General features: G+C 41.4%; 3 protein-coding genes across 3 annotated transcripts in view; all 3 read right to left on the bottom strand.

Moving 5' to 3' along the window:
• The window catches only part of lpin2 (lipin 2), a 34,628-nt gene extending 28,911 nt beyond the window's left edge, over positions 1-5,717 (bottom strand). Inside the window, exon 1 of the mRNA XM_029119015.2 lies at positions 5,483-5,717. The gene's annotated coding sequence lies outside the window, so the exon portion shown is untranslated. The remainder of the gene's footprint in view (positions 1-5,482) is intronic.
• Positions 5,718-11,386: 5,669 nt separating this feature from the next.
• Positions 11,387-13,968, bottom strand: LOC117594273 (myomesin-1-like). The gene is made up of 6 exons (XM_034291566.1): positions 13,964-13,968; positions 13,760-13,827; positions 13,411-13,447; positions 13,179-13,201; positions 12,298-12,533; positions 11,387-11,910 (listed from the first exon to the last, which is right to left on the bottom strand). The coding sequence occupies exons 1-6, from the start codon at positions 13,966-13,968 to the stop codon at positions 11,683-11,685; spliced, it is 597 nt and encodes a 198-aa protein (XP_034147457.1). The 3' UTR covers positions 11,387-11,682.
• myom1a (myomesin 1a (skelemin)) overlaps positions 13,669-27,824 on the bottom strand; it is a 47,192-nt gene continuing 33,036 nt past the window's right edge. Inside the window, exons 25-34 of the mRNA XM_034291598.1 lie at positions 23,306-23,442; positions 22,238-22,382; positions 22,026-22,085; positions 21,637-21,704; positions 20,101-20,226; positions 18,146-18,235; positions 17,370-17,457; positions 16,268-16,307; positions 16,068-16,173; positions 13,669-13,827 (exon numbers count right to left, since the gene is read on the bottom strand). Coding sequence (XP_034147489.1) covers positions 16,276-16,307; positions 17,370-17,457; positions 18,146-18,235; positions 20,101-20,226; positions 21,637-21,704; positions 22,026-22,085; positions 22,238-22,382; positions 23,306-23,442 — 746 coding nt within the window. The 3' untranslated portion in view covers positions 13,669-13,827; positions 16,068-16,173; positions 16,268-16,275. The remainder of the gene's footprint in view (positions 13,828-16,067; positions 16,174-16,267; positions 16,308-17,369; positions 17,458-18,145; positions 18,236-20,100; positions 20,227-21,636; positions 21,705-22,025; positions 22,086-22,237; positions 22,383-23,305; positions 23,443-27,824) is intronic.

Genomic DNA, 27,824 nt, shown 5'->3' with positions numbered 1-27,824 from the left:
CGTACGGTCAATCGTACCAACCACCCTCGGGATCCCTATAGACCAGCCTATGCATATTAAAAACAGAATGCGATTGCTAATTACTTGCGATCGCATAAAAACCATACTTGATCTTAAGATAGACACAAGATACTGCCTGGATAGACAATACAATACAATACCAAAAAGCACTCACATCTGCTCGATCAGCTTATTTCTCCAACCTGATTGAGGTGAACAAAAAAAATCAAAAATTTCTATTTCATACAGTTGCAAAGTTAACAAAAAAGCAACGCTCAACAAGTGAAGTGGGTTTTCACTTCAGCAGTAATGAATACATGAAAAGAAATAACTCCCTCCTCCTTAAATAGTTATAGTCCTCAAAATCTCAGTTGTCCTAAGAATACCCAGAACTTCTCTGTCCTGGAGGCAATGGGGACACTTGAATTTTTTATCCTGCATTGCTCAACATGTTCACTTAATTATTAATGAGTTCTAAATCCGCAAATTGTCAACTAAACCCGATTCTAACAAAACTACTTAAGGAGCTACTTCCTGTGCTAGGTCAGCCAATGCTGAACATAATTTATTACTCCCTTTCCTCTGGATGTGTACCAAACTCACAAAAAATAGCAGATATAAAGCCTCCTCTAGAAACATCTAATCTGGATCCAGATATATTAAACAATAATAAGCCAATATCGAACCTCCCATTCCTCCCCAAAATCTTGAAAAAATAATATGTTTCCCTACAACTGAATGGCTTCCTGAAGACAAATACAGTTTAGGAAATGCTCCAGTCCGGTTTCAGACCTCATCACAGTACTGAAACTGCACTCGTGAAGGTAAGAAGTGACCTTCTAATGGCCTTGGACAAAGGTTCTGCATCCATTCTGTTGACACTATTAATCACTCCCTTCTATTACGGGAGACTGGAAACCCATATTGGGCTACGTAGACATGTTCTAGCCTGGTTTCAATCTTATTTATTTGAAAAGATATCAGTTCGTATGTGTGGATGGCATGTCCACTGACAAATCAAAGGTATGTTTTGGTGAACCTCAAGGCTCAGTCTTGGGCCCAATATTGTTTTCACTATACACTCACCTAAAGGATTATTAGGAACACCTGTTCAATTTCTCATTAATGCAATTATCTAATCAACCAATCACATGGCAGTTGCTTCAATGCATTTAGGGGTGTGGTCCTGGTCAAGACAATCTCCTGAACTCCAAACTGAATGTCAGAAGGGGAAAGAAAGGTGATTTAAGCAATTTTGAGGCATGGTTGTTGGTGCCAGACGGGCCGGTCTGAGTATTTCACAATCTGCTCAGTTACTGGGATTTTCATGCACAACCATTTCTAGGGTTTACAAAGAATGGTGTGAAAAGGGAAAAACATCCAGTATGCGGCAGTCCTGTGGGCGAAAATGCCTTGTTGATGCTAGAGAATGGGCCGACTGATTCAAGCTGATAGAAGAGCAACTTTGACTGAAATAACCACTTGTTACAACCGAGGTATGCAGCAAAGCATTTGTGAAGCCACAACACGCACAACCTTGAGGCGGATGGACTACAACAGCAGAAGACCCCACCGGGTACCACTCATCTCCACTACAAATAGGAAAAAGAGGCTACAATTTGCACAAGCTCACCAAAATTGGACAGTTGAAGACTGGAAGAATGTTGCCTGGTCTGATGAGTATCGATTTCTGTTGAGACATTCAGATGGTAGAGTCAGAAGGTGACGTAAACAGAATGAGAACATGGATCCATCATGCCTTGTTACCACTGTGCAGGCTGGTGGTGGAGGTGTAATGGTGTGGGGGATGTTTTCTTGGCGCACTTTAGGCCCCTTAGTGCCAATTGGGCATTGTTTAAATGCCACGGCCTACCTGAGCATTGTTTCTGACCATGTCCATCCCTTTATGACCACCAAGTACCCATCCTCTGATCCTCTTGTCACAAAGCTTGAATCATTTCAAATTGGTTTCTTGAACATGACAATGAGTTCACTGTACTGAAATGGCCCCCACAGTCACCAGAACTCAACCCAATAGAGCATCTTTGGGATGTGGTGGAACGGGAGCTTCGTGCCCTGGATGTCCATCCCACAAATCTCCATCAACTGCATGATACTATCCTATCAATATGGGCCAACATTTCTAAAGAATGCTTTCAGCTCCTTGTTGAATCAATGCCACGTAGAATTAAGGCAGTTCTGAAGGCGAAAGGGGGTCAAACACAGTATTAGTATGGTGTTCCTAATAATCCTCTAGGTGAGTGTATATGCTGCCTCTGGGTCATTCCGGAATCAAAATGTCAATTTTCACTGTTATGCTGATCACACACAGCTGTATATATAGATGATTGATGATGATGCGTTTCAGATATTAGGAAGTGGATTACGGAGAACTGAAACAGAAATGCTCGTTTTAGGACCCCAAAAAACAAAGAGCGTTGTTAGCAGATCTCACTGTGAACCTCGACGGCTGCATGGTCGTTTCCCAAAAAACTGTGAGAAACCTTGGCGTTACCCTTGACCCTGACCTCTCCTTTGATGAGCATATAAAATATATATCTCAAGAGCTACTAACCTTGTTGAAATGATCCAGCCATACATACCTACACATAACCTAAGATTGCAAGATGCAGGTCTTCTAATTTTACCTAGAATTTCTAAACAAACCGCTGGAGGCAGGGCCTTCTCACACAGAGCTCCGCTACTGTGGAATGATCTGCTAATTAAGGTTAGAAATGCAGACTCAGTGCAAGTCTCTTCAGCATGGTCTATGATTAAGTGTAGTCTGGCCCAGGGGTGTGAAGGTGAACAGAAAGGCTTGATTGAGGGGCTCTCATTGCCACTGGGATGCCCTCTCTCCAGTGCCATTTGGGGGCGGAGTCACTGGCTTGATGTTGTCTGTACGTTGCGCCCATTGTGCAATTGGAGTGAACTCTGCTGACACGGACTTCATTTCAGGGTGGTTGCGGTTGGTGGGTGTCCCTTTGGGCCTCCCCCTGATAAGGCCACATTGTCACTGGACACCCCTGTCTCAGCCCCAAGGTTTTACACTGCTATATTATTGAGCTGGGGAAGTAGGGTCAGTTCTCCTTCACCATTGTAAATCCTTAAACAAAACTTAGGAGGACATGAGGTCTTGGCCCACACCTCCCGAGTAACAGGTTCTAAAGACTTGTTGTTGCCACTGTCCAAAGTCCTCCTGACTGTGTTACACATCAAGATGATACCTGACGATTTCAGCTGCCAGTCTCCTGACCACCAGTGTTTCACAAGGCTGCGAGCTGAGCCCCCTCCTGTACAAAGTTCCAACACTATCATCAAGTTTGCAGACAACACCACAGTGGTAGGTGTGATCAGTGACAATGATGAGTCAGCCTACAGGGAGGAGGTCAAGCAACTGGTGGCATGGTGCGCTGACAACAACCTGGCCCTCAATTCAAAGAAAACCAAGGAGCTCATTGTGGATTACAGGATGTCTAAAGGCTGCAGTCACGCCAGAGTTCAATGGCACTGAGGTGGAGCGTGTGTCCAGCTTCAAATTCCTGGGTGTCCACATCTCAGAGGAACTCTCCTGGACCCTCAACACCTCAGCCCATGTCAAAAAGGCACAGCAGCGCCTGAACATTTTGAGGAGGCTGAAGAAGGCCTGCCTCTCCTCCAAGTTCCTTGTGAAATGTTACCGCTGCACAATCAAGAGCATTCTGACTTACTGTACCACAGTGTAGTTTAGTTGCTCCATAGTTGACCAAAAGGCCCTGCAATGGGTGGTGAAAACCAGCACATCACTGATGCCCAGCTCCCAGCTATCGTAGACCTCAAGCGCAAGCATTTCGTTGAAGTGTACTTTAATCTAATAGCACCTCCCCTCCATGATAACATAAACCAGGTCTAATATCATCCTGCCTCCACAATAACATAAACCAGGTCTAATATCATCCTGCACCACAATAACATAAACCAGGTCTAATATCATCCTGCCTCCACAATAACATAAACCAGGTCTGATATCATCCTGCCTCCACAATAACATAAACCAGGTCTAATATCATCCTGCCTCCACAATAACATAAACCAGGTCTAATATCATCCTGCCTCCACAATAACATAAACCAAGTCTAATATCATCCTGCCTCCACAATAACATAAACCAGGTCTAATTTCACCACCCCCTCCACAATAACATAAACCAGGTCTAATATCAGGTTGAAAAAACAGACAATGTGAAAACTAGTAGCACACAATCAGCGAGTGTGCTGTACTAGCACATGGAGAGGGGTCGGACATTTCTGTTGTCCAATGAACAGGAAACGTTTTATACACTGTATATAACTGCAGCTCTCGTGATGTCTTGCTCAGACAGTTAACCCAAATATATTTTTTATATTTTTTCTTTGTAAAGCACATTGAATTGCTTTGATGTATGAATTGTGCTATATAAACAAACTTGCTTGCTTACTTAGGGAAAAACAACAGATAGGCCAGTCCACCTTGCCACCTACAGCACTATAAAACAGTGGTTTGGTAACTTCATTTTCCCATTCTTTGTTAGAGTTAGAACATACAAATCTCCCTCTAAGACAGATGTCCGTGCAACATGTATGAGGTAATATTCTGAGTTACTTGTATCATTCCAAGAACTCTCCCTAGCTAGGCCCAAGAACAGTTCTTAGAAATCAGAAACTAGGTCACTGAAACCTGTCTGGGGCCAGAAGAACAACTTTTCTTAAATTACAGTACTGGATCTTTTTGGGTAGAAAAATACAACAGAAAAAACTAATTTACTATTAGTAATCACGTCCCATCAAACGAACAAGAGAAAAATACCACCTAGAATTTGAATAGACATTTTATACAAGAAATACAGTAGTTCAATTTGCCGAGTGCTGAGTTGGCAGCACCTGGCAGAGAACCAACGAGAATAACGTTTACTTAGCATTATGCTAACTAGAGTGCTGCCTAGCTAGCTAGTTAACCACCGAAACTTAGCACATCCGGCTAAATTATGACGTATTACTTTAACTATTAGATCATATCTATGTATCGAATAAATACAAAGATAGATACAGCGTACGTTTTAGTGAGCTCGCTATAAACAGTTATTTAATTGCTGACGTAGTGTCAAAGTATCTAGCTAGTTACGCAATAATCGATTCCATAGTTAACGTTAGCTGTATAAATAACTCGTTAGTTACTGAAATAGTAAACATCAAATTCCACATAAATTCCCGAAGTGATAAATTAAATGACAACTATGTTGCTAGCTAACATTGTTAGCCAACATGTCAATTGTCAACCATGACAACATTTCAAAACAGCTACTGCAAACAGCCAACTGACCCCAACATAAAACAACTTGATTTAATTCAAACGAACCTACGACGTAACGTCGATATAAAATAGCTAGATATCAACGTTCGCAGTCAAAAAGCTCGCTACATCTGCCGCATATATCAAAGCTGTAATGTATAATGGTTCAGGTTACCTTCGGTTGTAGCAGCTGCAGGACACAGACAGAGAATCAACTGTGGTTGTCAGAATGTATCCGGTCCTCAATCAGTATACTTTATGTCGGAATATAGAGGAATTTCAAATGATGGGGTTCGTTCATTCACAAACTGAGGAATTGTAATCAGAAGCCGAGCTTTTTTTTGGCCAGTGGTGGTAGTTGGCCCAGGCTGTGCATTTGCTGCGTGACGTGTGTCAGTTTACGGCGGGGCAGCCAGCTGCAACTATAGTGACATTGCGAAGACAGGGTCATGTGACTTATTTTTCATTCTGATAAATAGAAAGGATTTATATTTCGTTACACTCCAAAACCTCACATTCAAAACATTAAAAAACCTGATTACTTTGCTAACTAGAAAAAACGGACAATGTGAAAACTAGTAGCACACAATCAGCGAGTGTGCTGTACTAGCAAATGGAGAGGGGTCGGACATTTCTGTTGTCCAATGAACAGGAAACGTTTTATACACTGTATATAACTGCAGCTCTCGTGATGTTTTGCGGTCTGCCACCTTCTTTGACCTCTACTCCACTTTCCTTTCAATGTTGTCAGTGATGTGACACCCTCTACTCTGGACATACCATAAGTAGGCTGATACAGTAGTAGACTACACCAAGAAGGTTAATAGAATAGTGTGCTATACCAATAATAGACTACACCAATAGAAGTATAATATAATAGAGTATACCCAGTAGACTACACCAACAGAAGACTAATAGAATTGTGTACTATACCAGTGGTAGGAGGCTTATAGAATAGTTTACTATACCAGCAGTAGACAATATCAATAGAAGGCTAATAGAAAACTGTACTATACCAGCAGTAGACTATACCAATAAAAGGTTAATAAAATACTGTACTATACCAGTAGACTACAATAGTAGAAGGCTAATAGAATAGAGTACCATAACAGTATAAAATGGTATACCATACCAGTAGTAGACTATACCAATAGAAGGCTGAAAAGTGTACTCTACCATTATTAGACAATACCAATAGAAGGCTAATAGAATTGAATACTATACTAGTAGTAGATTATACAAATGGAAGACAAATAGAATAGTATGCTAAACCAGTTATCTATTATATCAGAAGTTTAGTAAATTATAATAAGTAAATTATAGCAGGGGCTTTCAAAGTCTGAGATAGTAGACCTACCTTCATTGAACTTCAAAACCACCCCTACAAATTCCGCCCCAGATTTCAGTTGCATTACCAATTGAAACATTAGAATAATATTCCAATATACTGTACATCTAGTGTTATATACTGTACTAATATATTTATATACCAGTAGAATATGTACCAGTAGTAGACAATATAATTAGGATGCTATACCATTGGTGCACACAGTGCCAAGGAAGTGTTAAAGGTGTCAGCATGCTGGAGCTCTGTAATTTAGAGTTTATAGACTACAGCTTAAAAACAGCTCTGTAATTTAGAGTTTATAGACTACAGCTTAAAAACAGCTCTGTAATTTAGAGTTTATAGACTACAGCTTAAAAACAGCTCTGTAATTTAGAGTTTATAGACTGGAGAATTAAAATAGCTCTGTCATTTAGTGTTTATAGACTGGAGAATTAAAACAGCCGGTAAGCAAGGAGCTGGCCCTGCTATCTGCCAACAAAAGACCTTACAACATCTTGGTGGAGTTTATAGAATGATGTAGATTTGAGTATTAAAACATCTCTGTAGGGTGGAGTTTTTAGACTGATATACCATCTGGAACATTAAAACAGCTCTGTAGGGTGGAGTTTATGGACTGATATACCATCTGGATTATTAAAACAGCTCTGTAGGGTAGATTTTATGGACTGACATACCATCTGGATTATTAAAACAGCTCTGTAAGGTGGATGAACTTACTAATTGTCCACTGGCACACCTTTCAGTCTCATCACAAACAGATTGAAAGAATGAAAAGCCTTTATTCATATTTCTACATATTTCTCATTGAAATCGTGACAAATATGTAAAATATGTTTCTATTCTACCAGGGGCGACTGGTCATTAGGGGTTCTTTCTGTCAGTAGAAAGAACTGCAACAGAATTATGTTATTTTTATTTCTCAAAGATTACTTAATTAATAATTTATTATCTATGAATATAGCATATAGCATAATTTCTATTAGGATTTTATTTCATGTTCATTGGTCCCTGCCTTGCTGCTTCAGACTGCGTTCTGCCGATTCAAGTTCGCAGTAGTAGGCCATAGGCTAAGTGTGAATGTGGAGCTAGCCCCTCTCTCACAATGCAATGTACATTGTACGTGTGAACATATGAATACGCATGCTCAAATTTTAGTGTGATCAATGTATATCACATGAATTTGATGCCATGTGGGGCTGACAGCCGGTAGCCCCACTACAGCGTCATTTCGTATTTCAGACCTGATTGTCTTTCTGGCACCAACATTAGTCGGCAAGAAGAGTGAGGAGGGTAGATTGTCTTAGCTAGCTTTTTAGCTTCACAAATGCTAGATAACTTGAGAAAATGAATAAAGTGGATTTCATACTCGAGCACCAGTTTGAAATCCTTTATTTGGAGGAGAAACTTGAAGTAAATCGATTTGGTGCCAATCAGCCACGGGATAATGTCATCATTCAAACTTCAGGTAAAAGTAACCATGGGTTTAACATGGAATGGTTTTTGAAGAAAAAGTGGCTAACGGTTAGCATACAAACGAAGGCACTCTTCTGTTTTCCATGTCTGCTATTTGGTGGAGATGGTACTTGGTTGAGGACGGGTTACAAAGATTTGAAACATCTTTCTGAGAGGATTGCAAAACATGAGAGCAGCGGGAGTCATCTGGACAATGCTGTGAAATTGGGCTTACTTGGAAGGGTAAATGTCCCAGCCCAAGTTGACAGTGCATACAGGCGCTCCATTGAGCAGCATAACAAACAGGTGGAGGAAAACAGGTACGTTCTTAGTTGAAAATGTTTAGATGTTGTCCAGGTGACTGCGTTATGACTGTGTTGAAATGTCTAGATGTGGTCCAGGCGACTGCGTTATGACTGTGTTGAAATGTCTAGATGTGGTCCAGGCGACTGCGTTATGACTGTGTTGAAATCTCTAGATGTGGTCCAGGCGACTGCGTTATGACTGTGTTGAAATGTCTAGATGTGGTCCAGGCGACTGCGTTATGACTGTGTTGAAATTTCTAGATGTGGTCCAGGCGACTGCGTTATGACTGTGTTGAAATGTTTAGATGTTGTCCAGGCGACTGCGTTATGACTGTGTGTTGAAATGTTTAGATGTTGTCCAGGTGACTGCGTTACGGCTGTCTGTAGGTGCGTTTAAGACAACATCAGTTGAGGCCTTGCAAGTGGAAGTTGGGGAGATGCTGCTGGACCTGAGGCGGGATAAACTGGCACCGGTGTACTGGGTCAGATTAAAGGGGAGTGTGAAGGGGCATCCAACAGCCAAGGCTGTGGCTGACTGTTGGGAGAGGGAAGTGGGCAAGGTAAAGGTGTTTGGGTGGGTGATTGGGAAGTTGGGCCTACAGTCGCACTGTTGTTTCCAAAGCCAGAGGTGGATGTCAGTTTGTTACAGGGAAGGAAGGAGTGGGATGAGGGGTGCATGGGTTGATGTGTGGAAAAGTATGTTGGTGAGGGGTACTACACGTTTCTCCAGATATATACAGATGGGTCAAAGGATCTGGAGAGTGGAAGGATTGGTGTGGGGGTGTATGTGCCAGAATTTAGTGAAGAGACGGCTCAGAGACTGACAGACCAGGTGTCTGTATATACGACAGAAATGGTGGCGATGATTCTTGGGTTGAGATGGTTGGAGGAGGTGAGAACCTTGAGAGTGGTGGTGTGTTCTGACTCAACGGCGTTGTTAGGCAGCTTACAGACTGGAAGGTCAGACAGAGGTGACTTGTTGGTGGATATGATGGTGTTGTTGGGATTGGAGAGGATGGGGGTGGTGGTTCAGTTCTGCTGGGTGACGGCTCATGTTGGTGTGGAGGGTAATGAAGGGGCTGATAGGTTGGCTGGGAGTGTGTGTAGTAAGGAGGGGGTGGGTGTACAGGTACCGTTAGGACAGGGGGAAATTAAAACGTTGCTAAAGGGGATAGGTGTTAACTGTTGGCAGAGGAAGTGGGATGGTAGCAGGAAGGGGAGAGGGTATTATGGGGTGCAGCGGACAGTGAGGGTCGAGGTGAGTAATATGGGGTGAGTAGAGAGAAGAGGTGATGTGGTGTCGACTACGGTTTAGGACATACAGGACTGAACGCGTCATTGAAGGTCATAAGTAAGCATGAAACAGGGCTGTGTGATGGGTGTCGAGTGGAGGAAACAGTTGAACATGTGTTGATGCATTGTGAACAGTATGATGTTGAGAGGGAAAGGTTGTATGAGAAGGTTAGAGGGGAGGAAGTGGGATGTCGAGGGGTTGCTGGGGGGCTGGAAGGGGAGCGGGATGGTGGCTAAGGCTGTATGTCGATTTATCAGGGCTACAGGTCTGAGCAGGAGGATGTAGGAAAGGCAGGCCGTGAGGGGCCTCACACTTCGGTAAGGAAGTGGCGGTATATGCCACCTTCAATGGATGCGATCAGCCATTAATTTAAGAGAAGAAGATGAGTCCACCCATAAGTGAGGCATATGGCCTGTCAAAAAAACTCTGGGACAGAGCCTTTCTGCAGCTAGATGGAGCAGAGGTTTTCACAAAGTGACGACCTGATTGTTGCCAAACTAGTTGACAGCTCGCTCTTCCCACAATAAGTCCTGTCATTCCTTACATCTGAGCTTGACTGTGCGGTGAAACTATGGCCTCTAGGAAACGAGGAAAAGTTGAAGTCTGAGCTGACGTCTGTACCGCCACACTGAGCATCACACTGGTAAGACGGGCCTGTCTCTGTTAAGATCCACCCATGAGAACAACCTAGGGGAGGCTTTTGCTGAGATCGTCACCTCTGCTGAAAATTATCATAACAACACTTGTGATGACATCTGAGTCAGAGAGGAACTTTTCCACCTTGAAGAGGGTAAAAACCTTCACTCGCAATACCATGGGACAGCTGCTACTCAACGCATAGCCAGCTGATTCAGCAGCTACATGACTTCATTTCCAAAGTTATCGAAAAGTTTGTCCAGAGGAAGAACCACCGTGCCACCTTTCTCTTCAAGTGAGCCCTCAGCCTTGGTGAGTGAAAGCATATTTTATCATCCTGCCTTTGTGGTGCTGGTCCCTGCATTGGTCATATTTTTGTTATAGATGGTGACAAGTGTCAGTGTGTCCATGCTTATCTATTAAGATTGTTGTCATAGAATGGATCTGTATCCCTAAAGTTGTCTTTCCGCTTCGTTGTGGCTTTCAGTGATTTTGAGCTCATTGCTGTTGCTGTACGGCCCTGTAGGCACATTGTTTCTGAGCTTGGTTGCATTCCTAATTTAGGTTTATAAATGTGACAGTGGTAATTTTACGTGTGAGAGAGAGAAGGAGACCAATTACACAAGAAGGTCTCTCTCTCTCCAGTATGTTTACTACAACACCTGGTAGAAGCAAGCCGCTCTGTCGGTAAAAGTGTTTTGTGGAGCCAAGCTGTTTGTTGATGTGTTAAATAAACACATCAGTAGCAAGAGGGAGTTTTGTAGCCTTACTGGTATGTATCCTATATTTTGAAATGGTTTGTGCCCCACCAATTTTTTACATATAAAAACGCCACTGTATTCTACTACCATGGTAAGACAGTAACCGGCAGTTAAAACATCTCCAGTCTGAAAGAAATCCTCACATTTTCAAAAACAGAGAAAACAAACCATATAATAATAATTATTAATAATAATAACATAGTATAAACTTCTCTACCCTGAAGGGGAATCAATTTCCAGCATTTTATTCCACTACCTAATGGGGAGAGATAAAGACCAGTCCTTGATTCTTCTCAGGTACATTTTTATTGATATAGTACATTTTAGAATACTGTACTGGGCTTGAGGCATTTGACTTAGACATCACAGGAGATGAACTCTACCAAGGCTTTAAGAAATGTTCTTCTTAATGCATCCAGCCTATACTCTGTTTGTCATCATGCACTGGAGTAAATAGCTTTGGAGATCACCCCCTCATTCTTCAACCCTTTATATCACTCCTTCCTTACTCCCTCCATTCCACCATCCCTCATCCCTCCATCTTTTTCTACTCAGTTCTTCTTCTCGTCTTCTGGGAAGTTAGACCGAGACAGTAAACTCTCCAGCCTCCGTTCCATACTTGTTCTTCACCAGCAAAGCGTACTTCCCTGAGTCAGTTGGGGTCACAGAGGCAATGGTGATGCTGGCAAACTTGCCATTTTCAAACTTGAGGGCGTAGCGTTCGTCAGACACTAGCTCTTTGTCGTTTTTCAGCCAGCTGACCTCAGGCGTGGGATCACCCCAAACATTGCCTGTTAGGTTAAGAGACTTGAAGAGAGGAGAAGAGGATTTAAGCATGGTATTCAAAGAAATAGTACAGAACATTGACTCTGAGGACACAAACTCTGGTACGGTTTATCATGAAGGACAGATTCAACTCTATCAAGCAGGCCTGTCTCAAATATATCCAAGAGATCCAAGAGGACAGATTGACTATGGTATATCCTAGAGTTCAGATAGATTCAGGTATTTACCTTGCACTCCTGGGTTATGGTTTATTCTAGGTTTATTCTAGTTACCTTGCACTCCTGGGTTATGATTTATTCTAGGTTTATTCTAGTTACCTTGCACTCCTGGGTTATGGTATATTCTAGGTATATTCTAGTTACCTTGCACTCCTGGGTTATGGTATATTCTAGGTTATTATCTAGTTACCTTGCACTCCTGGGTTATGGTATATTCTAGGTATATTCTAGTTACCTTGCACTCCTGGGTTATGGTATATTCTAGGTATATTCTAGTTACCTTGCACTCCTGGGTTATGGTATATTCTAGGTATATTCTAGTTACCTTGCACTCCTGGGTTATGGTATATTCTAGGTATATTCTAGTTACCTTGCCCTCCTGAATTGTCACCACATCTGGCAAACCTCCAACCACACGAGCTCGGTCTAGAACACAGGATGCAGAGAATTAACACATAAACCTGAACCTAACACTTTAGTAAGACATTGCCTTTTTCAAAATGGGTACAGGAAGGATGTGGAGATGTGTTATAAAGTTGAGAAGAGGAGATGTTTTATAATGTTGAGAAGAGGATATGTTGTATAATGTTGAGAAGATGAGATGTGTTATAATGTTGAGAAGATGAGATGTGTTATAATGTTGAGAAGAGGTGATGTGTTATAATGTTGAGAAGATGAGATGTGTTATAATGTTGAGAAGAGGTGATGTGTTATAATGTTGAGAAGATGAGATGTGTTATAATGTTGAGAAGAGGTGATGTGTTATACTGTTGAGAAGATGATATCTTGTATAATGTTGAGAAGATGATATGTTGTATAAAGTTGAGAAGATGAGATTTGTTATAATGTTGAGAAGATGAGATTTGTTATAATGTTGAGAAGATGATATGTTGTATAATGTTGAGAAGATGATATGTTGTATAATGTTGAGAAGATGATATGCTGTATAATGTTGAGAAGAGGTGATGTGTTATAATGTTGAGAAGATGAGATGTGTTATAATGTTGAGAAGTGGAGATGTGTTCACAGTGTGGTGTTTCTCCTGACTGGCTGGAATATATAAATACTTACTTCTCTCTGCAATGGCAGCAGCCCTGAGGAAGACAGACAGAGGATCAGGAACAGGTCACATCACAGGTAAACTGTTAGAAACACTGTATGTATAGGCTAGAAAAACATACATCTCTGTAGACATGAAAAAACATACAACTGTATTTATCTCTAGGCTGGAAAAACATGCGACTGTATCTATAGGTTAGAAAAACGTGACTGTAATCATCTATTAGCAAGAACAACAACTTACTTCAGCCTCTGGAACTCAGCAAAAGCTTCCTCCCAGACTGTGAAGACAGAAACACACAGAACAATAACCATGAGTGACTAAACAGACAGCCGCAAACACATCTAAAGCATGTTTATGAGCACTACACAATAAACTATTTGCTTTATGTTATCTGGAATCATGTATGTCTGTTTACAGGAGTTTGTTGAGAGCAGGAGGCTAAGAGAAATACTTTAATATGTGTGTGTGTGTGTGTGTGCGCGCATATCCTACCTTGACCAGACAGATCGCACACTCTCTTAACCCCGTCCTTGCCATCACTAATGTTAATGGTGTATTTTCCCTTGTCCTTCTCTGTGGGCTCGTTGACCTTTCAGCCATAGCTGCTCTCCTGTGACCCCACACTGGACTCTGTCAGAGTAGGAGATCTTGGCATCCCTGCACACAAACACACACACACACGCATGCAGATTTAATACTAGCTGTGCACAGATGGTTATAAATAGAGAGATCAATTGAACCAAGAGATGACAGCCTATTCCCTATATAGTACCAGAGATAGGCCAGAGATTACACCATACTGACGCTAAAGGTCACTAGAATAGGGAGTTAGGGGTCACTAAAGAAGGGAGTTAGGGGTCACTAGAATAGGGAGTTAGGGGTCACTAGAATAGGGACTTAGGGGTCACTAGAATAGGGACTTAGGGGTCACTAAAGAAGGGAGTTAGGGGTCACTAGAATAGGGAGTTAGGGGTCACTAGAATAGGGAGTTAGGTGTCACTAAAGAAGGGAGTTAGGGGTCACTAGAATAGGGAGTTAGGGGTCTCTAAAAAAGGGAGTTAGGTGTCACTAGAATAGGGACTTAGGGGTCACTAAAGAAGGGAGTTAGGGATCACTAGAATAGGGAGTTAGGGGTCACTAGAATAGGGAGTTAGGGGTCACTAGAATAGGGAGTTAGGTGTCACTAAAGAAGGGAGTTAGGAGTCACTAGAATAGGGAGTTAGGGGTCACTAGAATAGGGAGTTAGGTGTCACTAAAGAAGGGAGTTAGGGGTCACTAGAATAGGGAGTTAGGGGTCTCTAAAAAAGGGAGTTAGGTGTCACTAGAATAGGGACTTAGGGGTCACTAAAGAAGGGAGTTAGGGGTCACTAGAATAGGGAGTTAGGGGTCACTAGAATAGGGAGTTAGGGGTCACTAAAGAAGGGAGTTAGGTGTCACTAAAGAAGGGAGTTAGGTGTCACTAGAATAGGGAGTTAGGTGTCACTAGAATAGGGAGTTAGGGGTCACTAGAACAGGGAGTTAGGGGTCACTAGAATAGGGAGTTAGGTGTCACTAAAGAAGGGAGTTAGGGGTCACTAGAATAGGGAGTTAGGGGTCACTAGAATAGGGAGTTAGGGGTCACTAGAATAGGGAGTTAGGGGTCACTAGAATAGGGAGTTAGGTGTCACTAAAGAAGGGAGTTAGGTGTCACTAGAATAGGGAGTTAGGGGTCTCTAAAAAAGGGAGTTAGGGGTCACTAGAATAGGGAGTTTGGGGTCACTAAAGAAGGAGTTAGGGGTTACTAGAATAAGGAGTTAGGGGTTACTAGAATAGGGAGGTAGGGGTCACTAGAATAAGGAGTTAAGGGTCACTAGAGAAGGGAGTTAGGGGTCACTAGAATAAGGAGTTAGGGGTCACTAGAATAGGGAGTTAGGGGTCACTAGAATAGGGAGTTAGGGGTCACTAGAATAGGGAGTTAGGGGTCACTAAAGAAGGGAGTTAGGTGTCACTAGAATAGGGAGTTAGGGGTCACTAGAATAGGGAGTTAGGGGTCACTAGAATAGGGAGTTAGGGGTCACTAGAGAAGGGAGTTAGGGGTCACTAGAATAGGGAGTTAGGGGTCACTAGAATAGGGAGTTAGGGGTCACTAGAGAAGGGAGTTAGGGGTTACTATGGGTCAGTAGAATAGGGAGTTAGGGGACACAAGAGAAGGAGTTAGGATTTACTAGGGGTCACTAGAGAGGGAGTTAGGTTTTTACTAGGGGTCACTAGAGAAGGGAGTTTGGGTTTACTAGGGGTCACTAGAGAAGGGAGTTAGGGTTTAATAGTGGTAACTAGAGAGGGGAGTTAGGGTTTACTAGGGGTAACTAGAGAAGGGAGTTAGGGTTTACTAGGGGTCACTAGAGAGGGGAGTTAGGGTTTACTAGTGGTAACTAGAGAGGGGAGTTAGGGTTTACTAGGGGTAACTAGAGAAGGGAGTTAGGGTTTACTAGGGGTCACTAGAGAGGGGAGTTAGGGTTTACTAGTGGTAACTAGAGAGGGGAGTTAGGGTTTACTAGGGGTAACTAGAGAAGGGAGTTAGGGTTTACTAGGGGTCACTAGAGAAGGGAGTTAGGGTTTACTAGTGGTAACTAGAGAGGGGAGTTAGGGTTAAATAGGGGTCACTAGAGAAGGGAGTTAGGGTTTACTAGTGGTCACTAGAGAAGGGAGTTAGTGGTCACTAGAGAAGGGAGTTAGTGGTCACTAGAGAAGGGAATTAGGGGTCATTAGTGATCACTGGAGAAGGGAGTTAGGGGTCACTAGTGGTCACTAGAGAAGGGAGTTAGGGGTCACTAGTGGTCACTAGAGAAGGGAGTTAGGGGTCACTAGTGGTCACTAGAGAAGGGACGTAGGTGTCACTAGCAGTAATGTGGATGTACTTTTGTAGCCATGTCACTTGGAGCTCCTCATTGTGGTGGGTCACAAGGGAGTAGAGAACAATGCCATGTTCAGTACTCAACACACCGGATCTCCGTAGAAGATTGGCTGAAGAGGATATGATCAGATAAGTGACTATGACTTATGAAAGAACAAAATGGATTGTCTAGTATTTAATCATCAGTTTTAGCATAACACTCACCAATAACCCTAAACAGCTCGTTTCAGCACAGCCTGGTAACCTGGGAGACACACACACATAATAGTGATCAATGGAAACCCTTATCAGATGAGTATAAATAGTGATCAATGAAACCCTATCAGATGAGTTATAAATAGTGATCAATAATAGAACACCCTATCAGATGAGTTATAAATAGTGATCAATAATAGAAACCCTATCAGATGAGTTATAAATAGTGGTCAATGAAACCCTATCAGATTGAGTTACAGTGGGGAGAACAAGTATTTGATTACACTGCCGATTTGTTGGGTTGGAAACATCATTCTTTGGGGAAGCTTTTCTGCAAAGGGGACAGGACGACTGCACCGTATTGAGGGGAGGATGGATGGGGCCATGTATCGCAAGATCTTTGCCAAAAACCTCCTTTCCTCAGTAAGAGCACTGAAGATGGGTCATGGCTGGGTCTTCTAGCATGACAACGACCCGAAACACACAGCCAGGGCAACTAAGGATTGGCTCCGTAAGAAGCATCTCAAGGTCCTGGAGTGGCCTAGCCAGTCTCCTGACCTGAACCCAATAGAAAATCTTTGGAGGGAGCTGAAAGTCTATATTGCCCATTGAGAGCCCCGAAACCTGAAGGATCTGGAGAAGGTCTGTATGGAGGAGTGGGCCAAAATCCCTGCTGCAGTGTGTACAAATCTGTTCAAGAACTACATGAAATGTTTGATCTCTGTAATTGCGAACAAAGGTTTCTGTACCAAATATTAAGTTCTGCTTTTCTGATGTATCAAATACTTATGTCATGCAATAAAATGCTAATTAATGACTTAAAAATCATAAATTGTGATTTTCTGGATTTTTGTTTTAGATTCCGTTACTCACATTTGAAGAGTACCTATGATAAAAATTACAGACTTCTACATGCTTTGTAAGTGGGAAATCCTGCAAAATCGGCAGTGTATCAAATACTTAATAATAATAGAAATAATAGAAACCCTATCTGATGAGTCATTACTAGAAGAGAGTAGTTCTAGAACACAGTGGAACCACAACAGTGGTGCTGTAGAACCATAATAGATTAGTTGAATACAGTAGAACCAGGACAGAAGTGTTTCAGTACCTGCATCAGTAAGGTTAAATAGACTAATGTCTTTTCCTCTATCATCCTTCAGCTTGACCTCGTACATGCCTGCATCCTTCCTGCACAGCTGGAGACCAAAAAACAGACAGGAGGACTGTCAGACAGCTGAAGAGACAATCAACCATCCTTCATCAGCAACAGAGGGGAACAACTGGCTCAGAGGTGACCAGCATTCTATTCCCAACACAGTGTCATGGCCCCAGCCCAAAGTCCTTCCCTACACAGTGTCACAGCCCAAAGTCCTTCTCTACACAGTGTAACAGCCCAAAGTCCTTCCCTACACAGTCACAGCCCAAAGTCCTTCTCTACACAGTGTCACAGCCCAAAGTCCTTCTCTACACAGTGTCACAGCCCAAAGTCCTTCCCTACACAGTCATAGCCCAAAGTCCTTCTCTACACAGTGTAAACAGCCCAAAGTCCTTCCCTACACAGTGTCACAGCCCAAAGTCTTCTCTACACAGTGTCACAGCCCAAAGTCCTTCCTACAGTGTCACAGCCCAAAGTCCTTCCCTACAGTGTCACAGCCCAAAGTCCTTATCTACACAGGGAATAGAGTGCCGTCTAAGACATGGCCTGATAGACGCTGACAGTTAACAGACAGATCACACAGAGACTTCTACAACCGAAAAGGCAATGCTTTTCTCCTGCCAGGATGCTGCAGGCGGACAGCTACAGACTGACACAGCGATATGATTGGACAGGGGACACAGTGGTGATAAGGAGACTCATGCATGTGTCAAAGTATGTGTCCAGACTTTAGGTCTTGGTGAGGGCTCCACGACGGCTGCTGGTGTCATTCTCTCGCCACAGTCCACAGATTCAGTGTCTGTTTTACCCACAACCCACTGTGGATAACAAGATAAGCAGGTTAATGTAGTAGCTGCAGCATTAGCGCCCTCTCCTGGAGCGATGGTGGAGGTGAATCTCTCCTCGGTTGCATGCATGGCCACTGGCTCCACCCCTCTCTCACACACTCACTTCTGATTGGACATTGTGGCACTTTACTAACATGTGAGTCAAAGTACAACAATGACCAGTAGGTATAAAGACTAACAGTACAGCATTTCCTTTCTAAAAGGTTTAACATAGAGGTTTACATGAATGTAGGTATTTAATGCCCATAGGGTAGGACTGAATGTTTACTATTTAAATTCAGAACACCACCTTTCGATTTTCCTGTAAATAAAAGGTGTCAGATAGCCTAGATCATTGGACAAGTTACAATAACGTCACTTGTTCTAGTCCTAGAGACAATAAGGTAAAACAGATCTGTTTTTGTGCCTTTAAGCAAGCCACTTAAACTTAATTGCTACTTTAAGTCACTCTGAATGTGAGCCTCTGCTAAATAACTAAAATGTCAATACATAGTTGAGAGTTGGATACATACACAACTTCATTAACAGATTTACCCAATAGGATGGGCAGATGTTGTCCTATAGAAGTGCTGTACCCTACAGATTTAACCCAATAGCATGGGCAGATGGTGTCCTTTAGAAGTGCTGTACCCTACAGATTTAACCCAATAGGATGGGCAGATGGTGTCCTATAGAAGTGCTGTACCCTACTAGATGGATTGATACCACAGATAAAGTTATTATTGTTCTGGTTCTGTGTACAAGTATGCTAAATGACATGTTAGCATCCATGTTTCTTTATGTAAGAGTCTGTCAGAGAGGGATTGTACACTAGGCATTGTCTGGTAGGCCATTACTGTACAGTAGCCTTGTTAGCCTATTGTATTGCGTAGCATAGCCTGTTAGCCTACTGCATAGCTTAGCGAAGCATAATTGAAGCTTTGCTCGCTACAAAATAGCTGAAAACCTTCCCCACACAAGATTTGGTTTTAATGCATAGTCTAATGGATGTCTAATACCGGCAAATACTTAACAAGTGTTTTATTTATCTTATTTATCTGGTACAGTGTGCCGAGTGAATGATTTATCTGTCCAGTGTGCCGAGTGGATTATTTATCTGGCCAGTCTGCAGAGCGGATGGTTTATCTAGTCTGCAGAGCGGATGGTTTATCTAGTCTGCAGGGCGGATGGTTTATCTAGTCTGCAGGGCGGATGGTTTATCTAGTCTGCAGGGCGCATGGTTTTATCTAGTCTGGAGGGCGGGATGGTTTATCTAGTCTGCAGAGCGGATGGTTTATCTAGTCTGCAGAGCGGATGGTTTATCTGGCCAGTGTGCAGAGTGGATGATTTATCTGGCCAGTGTGCAGAGTGGATGATTTATCTGGCCAGTGTGCAGAGTGGATGATTTATCTGGCCAGTGGGCAGAGTGGATGATTTATCTGGCCAGTGGGCAGAGTGGATGATTTATCTGGCCAGTGGGCAGAGTGGATGATTTATATGGCCAGTGTGCAGAGTGGATGATTTATCTGGCCAGTGGGCAGAGTGGATGATTTATCTGGCCAGTGGGCAGAGTGGATGATTTATCTGGCCAGTGTGCAAAGTGGATGATTCATCTGGCCAGTGAGCAGAGTGGATGATTTATCTGGCCAGTGTGCAGAGTGGATGATTTATCTGGCCAGTGGGCAGAGTGGATGATTTATCTGGCCAGTGGATGGATCTAGTTTGCTGCATTGCTGTAACAGACACGCTACATTCAAAAGCACCTGATGTATTTGGAAGTATTGGACATTATGTATAATATTCAAGTCTTCTTCACACATCCATCTGCCCCCCCAACCCTCTTCACAACCCCTGACCTTTCCAATGTTAAAGGTCAACTGTCTGTCCTTCATTTCAATCTTTTTGTAATCAGCATCATCCTCTTCAATCTCTATTCCATCCTTGTACCATCTGATCTCTGTCTCAGGCTTGATGTTTCCAATCTGAAGAGAGAAAGACAGGGACACAGTCAGCAACCTCACTGAGGACTTAAAGGTCCAATTGAACTCTACAATCATAAGAACAATCGTAGACAGAAGCCTAATGATCATCACGACGGTCAAAGCTAGAACCCTAATGTCATAGATAGAACTCTACTGTCATTGATAGAACCTTAACATAATCAATAGTACTGATACAACAAAACCGGTATTTAAAGAACCTAACCACTAAAACCCAGTCATCAGTAGAATAATACCATCACAGCTACAAACATACCATCATTGATGAAACTCTACTGACATTAATAGAACCATATGTTATCAATAGAACTCCCACATCATCAACAGAACCCTGTTATTATTAATACAGTATAAACCTAATGTCATCAACAGAACCCTGTTATTATTAATACAGTATAAACCTAATGTCATCAATAGAACTCCCACATCATCAACAGAACCCTGTTATTATTAATACAGTATAAACCTAATGTCATCAGTAGAACTCCCACATCATCAATAGAACCCTGTTATTATTAATACAGTATAAACCTAATGTCATCAACAGAACCCTGTTATTATTAATACAGTATAAACCTAATGTCATCAATAGAACTCCCACATCATCAACAGAACCCTGTTATTATTAATACAGTATAAACCTAATGTCATCAATAGAACTCCCACATCATCAACAGAACCCTGTTATTATTAATACAGTATAAACCTAATGTCATCAATAAGGCCCTACTATCAGAAGCCTACTGTTATTGACAGAACATTTACATCATAGCTGTGAAGTCCGAGGGTAGTGAGTTCGTAAAAAGGTGAGGCAAAAAGAAAAGGAAAACAAAACAATGACATACAACAGTCACAATTACAGTTTGTTCTTTTATATATGTAGAAAAAGTTAGCAGCACCTCACTGTCAGTGATATTGACAACAAACACACAGACAACGTGATTAGTGATGGGAAGCAGGTGTGTCATTGGGGTGATGCCCTGCTGCCATCAGTCTCCAGCCAGCGGTTAGTATGCCGGTGAGGAGGAGCGCCGAAGAGGGAGAGAGCACAGCCCCACGTGGGACAGCCGTTACAACAGCTAGAACACTACTGTCATACCTGAGATAAACTGAACCCTACTGTTATCAACAGAACACTACCATTATCAATATAACCCAACAGTAATCAATAAAATCCTACTGATATTGATGAAACTGTAATTTCATTGACAGAACTCTGCCAATATTGATACAACCATACCATTATTGACAGAACCACATTTTCATAGCTAGAACGTTACAGTCATTGATAGAAGCCTATCATAACTGATCGAACTCTACCGTCATTGATAGAAACCTATCATGACTGATCTAACTCTAAAGTCATTGAACAGTTCTGTTATAAAATCTTACTGTGGCTTTTAGCAGTACGTTGCACTCTGGGGTGACCTCGAAATCAAGATAGTCCACGAAGTGAGGACCTGGGAGAAAAACAGATTGTGTTACTGATGGTAATGGTCATCAGTCTGCAGTAACATGAATGGACATCAGTCTGCAGTAACATGAATGGACATCAGTCTGCAGTAACATGAATGGACATCAGTCTGCAGTAACATGAATGGACATCAGTCTGCAGTAACATGAATGGACATCAGTCTGCAGTAACATGAATGGACATCAGTCTGCAGTAACATGAATGGACATCAGTCTGCAGTAACATGAATGGACATCAGTCTGCAGTAACATGAATGGACATCAGTCTGCAGTAACATGGACATCCTCCGAGAAGAGTTGGTACAGACCTTGTCTCCGGATCCATTCAGCATGTTCAAACTGTGACTTCTTCTGGAGCTCTCTGAATTCTGCAAAAGGTCAAAACATGTAACATAAGATACGCCGACACTCTACTAACACCATGTTCTACCAAAACTCTACCAACACCATGGTCTAACAGAACATAACTTCTGGTATCTGGTGTTAGAATTAGGGTTGGGGTCAGGTATGATCTCTTTACCTTCTCCAATTAGCACCAGACTGGTTGACCCCTTGGCCTTCCCGTCAATGAGGTTAAAGGTGAATGTTCCCTCATCAGTGACCATCAAAGAGTCCATGAACATCTCGATGATGCCTGTGTTCTTGTCAAAGTTCATTGTGTATTTCTGGAAGGAGAAAGTAACAAATTATACATGTACATATGTTATCAATGTCTGCATGTGTTCAAATGTTCTGTGTTTGTGTGTGTTTCTGTTTATGTGTTTTTGTGTATGTGCGTATGTGTTTTCTTTGGAGTGTTGTTGTGGAAATTCTTGCACTGATGTGCACTTGGTCGTCATATACATGAATAAATGGGTTACTAGTTAAAGATGCCGAGAGGGATCTGGTGTTTGCCTAGGGGACATCCTTGACCGGCACCAGCGGATTAGAGGGGTACTCGTAAATCAGTAAATCTGTATAACAATTTAGTGTCTCTGTTCTTTGTCCAGACATTGTGTCTCCTCAGGAGTTGAGAAGGATAAGGTGCGGGGACAGCCCACCTTTTGGGTAAAGCCTGTCTGACACAAGACAGATGGGCAACAACTTACCACACCCCTTTTCTATGTAATATATACTGTTGAATGACATGTTTTGAGTCAGAGACTCCTCGGACGATTATGTTTGTAAGCGTTTGACGCGTCTCTCTTATTTGCAAATAATTAATAAACTGTTAATTGTGCCAAGAGAATTTTGTCTCTGTTTCTTACTCCTTTAAGAGTGTCGATTGATGGAATTACCATCACAGTTTATGTGTTCTGACCATTATGTGTGGTTGTGTTCTGACCATTATGTGTGGTTGTGCACTCACCATTATGTGTGGTTGGGTACTCACCATTATGTGTGGTTGTGCACTCACCATTATGTGTGGTTGGGTACTCAGCATTATGTGTGGTTGGGTACTCACCATTATGTGTGGTTGGGTACTCACCATTATGTGTGGTTGTGTTCTGACCATTATGTGTGGTTGTGCACTCACCATTATGTGTGGTTGGGTACTCACCATTATGTATGGTTGGGTACTCACCTTTATGTATGGTTGGGTACTCACCTTTCCGTTCTCCACAATGACGTCATTGAAGACGTACTCGACTTTACAGTCAGACGTGAACTTCTCAACCTGGGTCCAGAACCTCACGCGACCCTTCTCCAGGAGATCCATAGCCATCTCCGTTTTAAAGGGAATAACTGGGAAGATGAGAGAGGAGAGTCAAATTTTGTTTGTTGCCAAAATACTTCTGCTTTACCAAGTAGCAAAATGGGACTACATTATTTTTTTTTTATCTTAATGTAGTGTTATTTAGTGCTGTCTATTTAGAGCTTTCTACTTTAAGAACTATAATTACAAGTATCCTTCAATCATTCCAATAGTCCCAATCAGTCATTCCAATAGTCTCTCAATAATTTCAATAGTCTCCTTCAGTCATTCCAATAGTCTTGATGGGAAATTGGCATGAGAAACTTAACACAACACTGATGTGCTGACTAACTCTGAAAGAAGGACCATAGACAGGACGTGTTGCCTGTTACTGATGGGCCCCATACATCCTGTCCATACATTCTGTCCATTCCTCCTGCTAGGAGTTGCCCATGTGACTGACATAGGCTATATGGATAGGTCCATTGACCATAGGTTGGAACATACCATACAAGGGTCTGTTGTAGGATAAACCTTTCTTATTGGAGGGTATTGGAATGTGTAATGGTTGGTAATGACCACTGGTCACCTCCTATGTATTCTGGCATAAAAACAGTGTTGCCTCTGTAATTTTGGAGAGAGAGAAATGAGAAATGGAAGGAAAACATCATAGACTCATGCTGAATAAAGATGGCTCTCCCCTGACTTCTGGTTGCATTTATTTTGTTCATGGATCAAACTTGGACAGAATCTAACAGCATGGTGCCGTGAGCCGGATAGATGGATTTGCACTCTGAATGGTGAGTCAAACCACTCTAAAAGAACAAGTCAGTTCAATCAGCATGAGTATCCAGATGAACACATCTGGAACAATAAGAAGACCTAGAAATGTCATTTTTTAGGCAATGGAAACCTGTGGTGAGGACATGCAAGACTTACGTTGACACTGAAAGATGTGTTCTTAGTCTTAGTCCAGAGATTCCACAGAAGAAGATAAATCTTTGTTAAGTCATCTAGAAGTTCTTGCTAAATCTTCCTTGTTGTGATGGGAAGTTCTTACTAGACTGAGTAGTAAGTGACATGTGTAAAGTCCTAATATAGGCCACTGTTTAGTGCAAAGCTTCGGTATTCATCTAGAAGTCCTTGTTATTTGGATAGCAGGTTGACGCGTATGTAGTAATAATTTAAATCTTGTACAAGTAAGGGGAAGAAAAAGACATCTTTAAACAACGTGGTAAATACAGGGACTGCAGCCCTCCCGTTGTAATTTAGAAAATGGCGAAATCCTTGGCCTATGAGATTAAAAAGAGTTTGAAAATAGATGACTGTCACCAAGAGATAATTCAAAAATATGCCATTGTTCCAGAAGTTTTTTTTAATATACAGAAAATATGGGAAGAAATTCAAAGAATGCCTGATGAATTACAAAAAACACATTGGTCGTTGATTGTGTTATCAGAAATTGAAAAATGAAATGATAAATTTCTCAAAGATAGAATGAGAAAGAATGTGTTTGGGCGTCGGCTGAACAAATGGCTGAACTGGATAAGATGGAAAAAGGAACTGGAAATGTTGAAAGCAGGAACAACATCTAAAGACACTCAAAGCCCATTGAAAAAGAAACCAGGATCATTTCACTATTGTGGAATCATTGGACATTGGCAGGATGAGTGTCGCAAGAAGAAGAAGAAGAACCAAAGGAAAAGGACAGGATGCACAGACAGTTGGAACATGGGACATTCTACCCACATTCTGATAAGCAGCAAGGAAAGATCTCCCATGTATGGAATTCAGGAATCAAAGACAGAGTATTTCCTGGTGATACCGGGAACTGACGTGAGCTTATAATCATTGATTAAGAGTTTTAAATATGTTTACAAAAATGTATCAAACCTAAATATTGAGTGGAGCTGGAACTTATCAAGGAAACCTGATCACTTCCCTTGATAATGACCATGCTTATTCAAGTGAATATTAATTCGAAAGCACTTTGATGTTATATAGCATGTTTTAAAAAGCATTTGAAATAGCCTGTTTTGTTGTGCTTTGTCATGTTCACTATGTAAATTTAAATCAAACGTATTTATTGCATTGATGATAATGTTTAAAACCGTAAGGCCTCAAGGAGGGTCTCACTACAGGCTTTAACACGTGGGTACATCTAACCCTAGTGATAAATTAGAAATTGGTACAATGATGATTTTGTAATCTGGTAAAATAGTCTCATGGTTTTCTTAAAAAAGGTTAAAATATTGTGTGTTCTCTTTCCTTATATATTATATCAGTGATAGAATGAAGAATCCACATGGTGATAATCTTTAACGTTAAGAAGACACGCTGTGTCCCATGAGGACTGAATATGAATCCAAAACAGCCATAAGCCTTTACAGAGGGTTTCCCCCAAGTTGGAATGTGTGTGTGTTCTCTCTCTCTCTCTGCCTTGTCACAGGACAACTGGTGAGAGGGAAACAATACACAAAGGGTAATCATTTTTTAAGTAGACACATGGCTTTCCATGTGCACTGAATTTGATTCTAATATATGTTATACATTGGTTTTAGACAAAAGATTGAGATTAAAGTCTCAAATTATGACAAAAAGGGTGAAAACTGCCAAAAGGGAGTTTATCCCCTACAATAAAATGTTATATTTTATTTTGAATGTTGAATTGGCTTTGGTTAATTAGGAACATTTTAGTTTGTCAGTTTTTGTGTTTCTCTTACAACTAAGATGACATTTGTGTTTTATAGAACAAGTTAGATACTAAAGAGTTGACTGACTAAAATGGTCCCTTGGTTCAGAGAGCAGCACAGGGGGGAGGAGTGCTTGAGCCAACACCCCCACAAACTCCCACACCCTGGGATAGCGAGAGTAACATAGGCTTACTTGGGTGGTCATGTCTGTTTTTGGTTTAGTCATAATTTTCACCAATGTTTGGAATGTCCACCAGAATGTTAAGTTATTGTATAGATATGACAAGCATATTTTTACAAACTGCACACAAAACTAGAGATGGGTAGGACAGTAAATTTGAACCTTCACTTAACAAAGGATATCGGCTAAGTTGAAAGAATAACATATGTTGCTACAGACAGTCTGAGGACCATGTACGGATTTTTAATATGTGGAAACCTAAATTTTATATACATTTTAAATAATCCATTTGGCCTTTATTTATGGCTAGCCATTAATGGGTGAAACCAAGGGCTCCAGGAAGGGGGGCAGACCCCTAGGATGACCCCAAACAACCTCTCCCATTAAATCAAGGTAGCCTATTTCTGGGGGTTAAAGTTGAATGTTCAGACTGGTCTCAACTGTGGTAATTTCCTCAACGTAATAAAAATTCAGTTTTGGGATGATTAAACATTGAGTAGAGGTTAGAGACATTTTCTACTCAATAGCTTTAACATTGAAATGTATGACTTTTGACCAAAAGTCATCCTCCATTGTTGATGAATAATTTTGATGTCAATAGAACCATAGAAGTGGTCAAAATATAAGTTGTGATTTAGTGTTTGGCTGAATGCAACTATTTGGAATAAAAATGAATCAAAGTTGGAGAATTTTACTTAAATGTAGAAGGTTAATCAAGACATTGTTTGTCACAAGGTAGTTTGGTCGTTGCCTTTGAAAATGCTAAATTTGGGTGCTGTAGATATGATAATACAATTGCCCTGGTGGTTGCAGTAGGTATACCACTGGAACATGTGCTGGAGTTTTTTCTCCTACAATTTAGGTGCGCAGCTTATCCCCTAGTGGGCAAACCAATTTAGTTAGGCATGTGCCAAGAAACTTCAGGGTATTCTAAATTCATGATAGCCATTTAAAGAACATGAGAGCTGTTTAGCTCTGTAAGACAAATGTGTCACTGGGTTATATGGTTTATAATTCCTTCGCACAAGACTGATGCACATTGATGTCTTTGATTATGTTAGTGAATGTTTGTGTTTTTAAAATTTTCACTTTGTTTATGATGAATATACAGTATGCAACTCCATATTGAATGGATTCTAGATCCATCCCTGTTACCAGTTCTTTATTTTTACATGTCCATCCCAAAATGATGGCCAGTGTGGGCTCAGGATGGCGCCTCCTGTGGCCATATTCGCCATGATTCTGCTTTCACTCATGGTGTCGCTTTCCGTTGGCTTAATGAAGTGAAAGCAGGGGGGATGTATGATCTGATAATTGATTATGATTGGAAAGAGTTGAGCTTAGGGCTCAAAGCAAATCAAATTGGTACTTAAAAGGAGTTACATGAACATTTGTTTTTTTTTCTGTTTGCATAGTTATAATGGTGCATTGGAATCTGCTATGTTTAACATATTCTATTCTTAGCATTTGTTTTAATTGTTTATTTGGAAACTGTTTGTTTGACGTAAGGTCTAACATTTTAATGGTGGAATGGCATAGATGTAACCATTTTTGATTT

The sequence above is a fragment of the Esox lucius genome, chromosome 3 (genome assembly GCF_011004845.1).
Source record: "Esox lucius isolate fEsoLuc1 chromosome 3, fEsoLuc1.pri, whole genome shotgun sequence".
NCBI lineage: Eukaryota > Metazoa > Chordata > Actinopteri > Esociformes > Esocidae > Esox > Esox lucius.
Note: the sequence above shows the minus strand (reverse complement) of the source record. Positions and strands in the feature narration are given on the sequence as shown.

What these genes read in the sequence shown, in the direction of transcription:
- LOC117594273 (XM_034291566.1), bottom strand. An exon ending in GCTGAGTTCCAGAGGCTGAA is followed by an intron (nt 13,202 to 13,410) that starts GTAAGTTGTTGT and finishes TGTCTTCCTCAG; the next exon opens with GGCTGCTGCCATTGCAGAGA. An exon ending in CCATAACCCAGGAGTGCAAG is followed by an intron (nt 11,911 to 12,297) that starts GTAACTAGATAA and finishes CCTCTCTTCAAG; the next exon opens with TCTCTTAACCTAACAGGCAA.